The 6,826-nt window shown below is 47.6% G+C and overlaps 1 protein-coding gene across 6 annotated transcripts in view; it reads right to left on the reverse strand.

Annotated features, from left to right (window-relative positions):
* SMARCA4 (SWI/SNF related, matrix associated, actin dependent regulator of chromatin, subfamily a, member 4) overlaps positions 1-6,826 on the reverse strand; it is a 78,285-nt gene that overhangs the window by 57,596 nt on the left and 13,863 nt on the right. For all 6 annotated transcript variants that reach the window (XM_011954827.1, XM_011954826.1, XM_011954825.1 and 3 more), the window contains exons 11-12: positions 1,780-1,910; positions 1,542-1,599 (exon numbers count right to left, since the gene is read on the reverse strand). In XM_011954827.1, coding sequence (XP_011810217.1) covers positions 1,542-1,599; positions 1,780-1,910 — 189 coding nt within the window. The remainder of the gene's footprint in view (positions 1-1,541; positions 1,600-1,779; positions 1,911-6,826) is intronic.

The raw sequence follows: 6,826 nt of genomic DNA on the forward strand, positions 1-6,826 counted from the left end.
GGGCGACAGAGCAAGACTCCGTCTCAAAAAAAAAAAGAAAAGAAAAAGGCATTATAAAAATAAAAATCTAGAAAAAAAAACATTAAACACAAAAGAAGGCAGTAAAGGAGGAATAAAAACAGGAGGCACAGAAAAGAAATAGCAAGTGTAAGTCCAATCATATCAGAAATTACAGTAAATGTAAATGGTCTTAGAAACTCAGTCAAAAAGCAGTCACTGTCATACTAGCTGAAAATGCAAAACCCATATGCTGTTGTAGATTCAAAAAAACAGACTGAAAGTAACAGAAGTGAAAGACGGGAAAAAGATGTACCATGCAAACAATAACCGTAAGAGGGCTAGAGTGACTACTCTAAGACAGAACAGACTTTAAAACAAGAAATACCACTGGAAGACGGGCGCACTGGTTCACGCCTGTGATCCCAATACTTTGGGAGGCCCAGGTGGGTGGATCACTTGAGGTCAGCAGTTTGAGACCAGCCTGGCCAACATGGTGGAACCCCATCTCTACTAAAAAAATTTTTTTAATTAGCAGGGCATGGTGGTGTGCGCCTGTAATCCCAGCTACTCAGGAGGCTGAGGTAGGAGAATCACCTGAACCTGGGAGGTACAGGTTGCAGTGAGTGAGATCGTGCCACTGCACTCTAGCCTGGGCTATAGAGTGAGACTCTGTCTCAAAAAATAAAAAAACACCAGTCAGGAGTTCAAGACCAGCCTGGACAACAGGGTGTAACCCTGTCTCTACTAAAAATATAAAAATTAGCCAGGCATGGTGGCAGGTGCCTGAAGTCCCAGCTACCAGAGAGGCTGAGGCAGGAGAATCGCTTGAATACGGGAGGTGGAGGCTGCAGTGAGCCAACATCACACCATTTCACTCCAGCCTGGGAAACACAGCAAGTCTCCATTCCAAAACAACAACAAAAAAATGACAAGTCGGATGTGGAAGTTCCTGTCTGTAATCCCAGCACTTTGGGAGGCTGAAGCAGGTGGATCACTTGAGGTCAGGAGTTTGAGACCAGTCTGGCCAATACGATGAAAACCCATCTCTACTAAACATAAAAAAATTAGCTGGAAGTGGTGGCGGGCGCCTGTAGTCCCAGCTACTCGGGAGGCTGAAGCAGGAGAATCGGTTGAACCTGGGAGGCGAAGGTTGCAGTGAGGTGAGATTGCACCCCTGCACTCCAGCCGGGGCGACAGAGCGAGACTCCATCTCAAAAAAAAGAAATAGGCAATGAGGTAGACCATTCCCGGAGAAGGGATGTCAAGCACCTGAAATGCAGTCAGTATGAAAGAGAAAATGAGTCTTAAATTTTATGTAATGTGACTGATTTAATTTAAAATGGAAATGGTCACACGTCGCCAGAAGTTGCCCTATTGGATAGCACAGCTCTAAAGCACCCACTTCAGCCAGGCCTGGGCCCCAGCTGTTCCCTGCCCCACAAGATGCCCAGCCAGGGCAGGAGAGGGTCTCATGGCACACAGGGTGGAAGTCACTGCCAGTGGGCACTGAGAGCCTTGAAAGCCAGGAAATGCACTCTTACCTCTTCCTCTTCCTCTGAGCCACTTTCTTCACTATCAGACCTCGGAGCTACTTCATACCTAGAAAAAATATAAGGGCTTTCATATAAATCTGCTCAGAACCAGCAGAATTCACTTTCCCTACCAAACCTGCCGGGGATCCAAACAGAAGTAAAACTGCCCCCAGCTGCCACCTCCCTGGAATAAGGCCCACCGAGGACTTAGATCCCCACTGCATCTGGAATGTAAGACCCAACTCACCCCGGGTTCATCTCGAGCCAGGCCTCCAGCTGTCCGGCTTTGGGGGCATCTGTGCCCGTGAGGATCTTCCCGCTCTCCACATGGATCACCTTCACTGGGAGGTCGCTCATCTGGCTGGTCTCGTCCAGAGGCTGAAAAAGAGTCATCCGTGCGACATTGAGGTCGCAGGGCCTCCAGACCAAAGGCTTACAGAAGCCAAGGTGGGAAGCACCCACTCAACTGTCTGCACAGAAAAAGGCAGGCAAACAATGCCAGTGGTGGTAAAAAAGGGCAAACTGTATACTCAGTAATCCAGTAAAAATATATAACCCATCAGTCTTGGCTAAGTGACACTTGTTTCTTTTTTTTCCTTTCTTTCTCTTTTTTTGAGACACAGTGTCGCTCTGTCGCCCAGGCTAGAGTACAGTGGCATGATCTCGGCTCACTACAGGAGCCCATCACCAAGCCTGGCTAATTTTTTGTATTTTTAGTAGAGATGGGGTTTCACTGTGTTAGCCAGGATGGTCTCAATCTCCTGACCTCATGATCTGCTCACCTCGGGCTCCCAAGGCCCATTTTTATCTTTTTAACAAAAACTGAAGAGTGTAATGTGGGCTCTCCCCCTTCTCTTGTCCTCCAGCCTAAGATTTTCTCTTCACAGTTGTCCACTGGTATCAGCTTCCTGTCCATCCTTCCAGATCAATTCCATGCATAAGAAATAAAGAGTTAGACGTTTCCACTTTCTCCCTGTTTGTTACACCAATGGCTATACTAATTTACATTTTTTGGACTTTGATTTTTTTTCTCCCACTTATACTCTATTTGTAGATTTCATCAAGGGTCCTCATTCTTTTTTGTTAAAAAGCTAACTGAAATATTTCAAAAATAATTCCTCTTAGCAACAAATATGAAACTCCTCCTATTGAGATTCAATGGATCAACATTTTCTCCCTCATTGATTCTTGTACATTTCCTACAGAAAACTCCCAAGAAGGGGATAAAGTTCTTGGTTTAAATTTTGGTTTTCATCTTCCAGGAATTTATAACTACCTGCAAAACTGCTGCCCTCATAGTGTCAACGCTGTCCACACAGCGGAGGGATATCAGTCTCTACACGCTAAAAGCTCACCCACAGAGCGGCCACCAGAGAGGGTCACACCAACCTCTTACCCCAACAATGGGCTCTGCAGGCTGCCTCAATCAAGGACTTTCAACTCCACATCCTCTCTGGGATCACTGGGAGGAGTGGTCAAAGATGCCGATTGCTGCATGCCTCCCCCACACCCAAAATTCTGATTGAACTGCTCTGGAGTGAGGCTTGGGCATCCTTGCTTTTTTTTTTTTGAGACAGAGTCTCGCTCTGTCACCCAGACTGGAGTGCAGTGGCGCGATCTCAGCTTACTGCAAGCTCTGCCTCCTGGGTTCACGCCATTCTCCTGCCTCAGCCTCCGGAGTAGCTAGGACTACAGGCGCCTGCCACCGTGCCGGCTAATTTTGTGTATTTTTAGTAGAGATGGAGTTTCACCATGGTCTCAATCTCCTGACCTCGTGATCCACCCTCCTCGGCCTCCCTAAATGCTGGGATTACAGGCATGAGCCACCATGCCCGGCCTGCTTTTTTAAATTTTTAATTTACTTTTTATTTTTTGGAGATGGGCTCAATACCATGGTTTTTCACAGGTATGATCATAGCCTCAACGCCCTGGGCTCAAGTGATCCGCCTACCTCTGGTTCCCAAGCAGCTGGGACCTCAAGTGTACACCACCATGCCCAAGTAATTATTTTATTTTTTGGAGAGACAGAGTCTCCCTATGTTGCCCAGGCTGGTCTTGAACTCCTGGACTAAAGCAATCTTCCCACCTCAGCCTCCTGAGAAGCTGCAACGCCAGGCACATGCCTTCATGCCCAGCTACGACTTAGAAAAACATCCCCAGAGGATCACTTGAACCTAGGACGTCGAGGCTGCAGTGAGCCATGACCTCACCACTGGACTCCAGCCTGGACAACAAAGAGACTCTGTCTCAAGTAATAATAAAAAGCTCCCTAGGCTGGAATGCAGTGGTACAAACACAATGTACTATAGCCTGGACCTCCTGGGCTAAGTTATCCTCCCGCCTCAGTCTCTCATGTAGGTGGGACTACAAGCGTGCACACCAAGCCTGGCTAATTTTTTGTAAAGATGAGGTTTCACCATGTTGCTCAGGCTGGTTTCGAACTCCTGGGCTCAAGCGATCCACCCACCTCAGCATCCCAAACTGCTGAGATTACAGGCATGAGCCACCATGCCTGACCCCAAGTAATTCTTTTTTTTTTTTTTTTTTTTGAGACAGAATCTCACTCTGTCACCCAGGCTAGAGTGCAGTGACTGCGAACCTGGCTCACTGCAACCTCCACCTTCCAGGTTCAACCGATTCTCCTGCCTCAGCCTCCCAAGTAGCTGGGACTACAGGCATGTGCCACCACACCTGGCTAATTTTTTTGTATTTTTAGCAGAGATGAGGTTTCACTACATCGGCCAGGCTGGTCTTGAACTCTTGACCTTAGGTGATCTGCCTGCCTTGGCCTCCCAAAGTGCCGGGATTACAGGCGTGAGCCACTGCACCTGGCCCCAGTAACTTCTGAACACCGTATCTGGAACACACACCCTGGCAGAGAGGAACTCTATAAATACTGAACTCTAGCTAGGAAACTTCTGCAGAGAGGTGTCCGTTAGCACTCTGGAACGTACTTTCTGTGTATTCTAGAATGGAGCAGGTAAGTCAGTTTATTATTGTTAATGGAAATCAGGTTCCTGATTTTAGAATTAAGGAAAGGGGGAAAGGACGACAATCAACCCTGTGCTACTGGATTAGAACTGGAAGTGTCAACACAACCTCAAGATTCTTTGCGTGTGTGAGATAGGGTCTCACTGTCTTGACCAGGCTGGAGAGAAATGGTGAGATCACAGCTCACTGCAGCCTCAAACTCTTGGACTCAAGGGATCCTCCCACCTCAGCCTCCCGAGTAGCTGGGGCAACAGGTACATGCCACTACACCCAGCTAATTTTTAAAATTTTTATAGAGACAAGGTTTTGCCATATTGCCCACGATGGTCTCGAACTCCTGGGCTCAAGTGATCCTCCCATTTTGGCCTCCCAAAGTACTGGGAATACAGGCACGAGCCACCATGCCCAGCCACGATTTTTAACATATACAAGCAGCAATGCAGATGATTAAGTGTACATACATCTATTTCCCAGATCCGGCTCCTAGAAGCAGTGATGGCCCACTAGCAATGAGCACCCCCAAAGTCAGATTGTGGCATATAAATATTCTTCTGTAATAAAAGGAAATATAGCCGGGTACAGTGGCTCACATCTGTAGTCCTAGCACTTTGGGAGGCCAAGGCAGGTGGATCGCTTGAGCTCAGGAGTTTGAGACAAGCCTGGGCAACATGGTGAAAACCCTGTCTCTACAAAAAAGAGACAGAACACTTAGCCAAGCATGGTGGCATGTGCCTGTAGCCCCAGATACTCAGGAGGCTGAGGTGGGAGGATCACTTCAGTCCAGGAGGTTGAAACTACAGTGAGCCATGATCGTACCACTGCATACTCCAGCCTAGGTAATGCAGGGAGACCCTTTCTTGAAAAAAAAAAAAAAGGAACCAGGACTCCCTGGGGAAAGAGCTGGGTACAAGGAACTCAGGCAGGGAAAGCAGAAGAAAAACCTGGTGAGGAAGGAAGTGATCCAGGAATGGTGGGCACATTGCAAAAGCGAACAGGAGCCAATGTCAAGGGGCTTCTACTGGCTAAAGCTAAATAGCCAAAAGAAATCATTTTAAAGGATCAGAAGCCATTCATTCAACTAAACAAGAATCCGTTAAGTCTACACCAGGGGTTGGCAGACCATGGCCACAGGTCTAACAGGACCAAAGAGAAAGCTTTACCTAGTATAGAAAAACAAATAAATCAATGCAGAAAGAAGGATGGAACTAAAAGTCACCATCCTGTACCTGTCACAGCAAAAACTGATACACGCAAAAAAAAAAAAAAAAAAAGATACTAAAAGGAGTAGCTGGAATTCTGAGGAGTTACAACATAGTTACAGAGTCTCAAGTATCTCCCTACAGGGTACTTACTGATTACGAAAGAAAAAAACAGAAACTGGGCCGGGCGCGGTGGCTCAAGCCTGTAATCCCAGCACTTTGGGAGGCCGAGATGGGTGGATCGCGAGGTCAGGAGATCGAGACCATCCTGGCTAACACGGCGAAACCCCGTCTCTACTAAAAAATACAAAAAACTAGCCGGGCGAGTTGGCGGGCGCCTGTAGTCCCAGCTACTTGGGAGGCTGAGGCAGGAGAATGGCGTAAACCCGGGAGGCGGAGCTTGCAGTGAGCTGAGATCCAGCCACTGCACTCCAGCCTGGGCCACAGAGCGAGACTGCCTCTCAAAAAAAACAGAAACTGGACAGTGGAGATCCCTTGGCAGGGGTTCAAAGTCAGCATCACCAGTGACCTTATTTGCAAACCTCTGCTATGCACTCCCGACATGATGCCCTGAGAGGTACCCAGGGCCATGTTGGGTCTGCCTGCTAGAGACACATAACCTGACTCTAACCACAAGGGACATCAGACAAACCAGAATCCAGGGCCACTAGCTGACATAGCTGGCCTGAAGCCAAGTGTGGTGGCTCATGCCTATAATCACAGCCTTTGGAAGGCTGAGGTGGATGACTCCAGCCCAGGAGTTCAGGACCAGCCTGGGCAATGTGAGACCCCATCTCTGCAAAAAAACAAACACACACACACACACACACACACACACACACGGAGCTCTTTAAGATCAAAGTTGACTAAAGGGACCTCCACTAAATGTGACCCGGGGTTTTCTGCTGCTGTGAAGACAACTGGAAAAACTGGCCAAACCTTATATAAAGGCCTGTAGACTGGATAACAGTGCTGTACCAATGTTTACCTCCTGCTTCCGTCACCTCGGCACAGTGTGCAGGAGCAACCTTGTCTTCAGGAAGTAGATACAGAAATACACAGAGGTAAAGCGCTGTCATGTCTGAATTTTTTTTTTTTTTTTTT

This window comes from Colobus angolensis, unplaced genomic scaffold (assembly GCF_000951035.1).
Source record: "Colobus angolensis palliatus isolate OR3802 unplaced genomic scaffold, Cang.pa_1.0 Scaffold39, whole genome shotgun sequence".
NCBI classification, from domain to species: Eukaryota; Metazoa; Chordata; class Mammalia; order Primates; family Cercopithecidae; genus Colobus; species Colobus angolensis.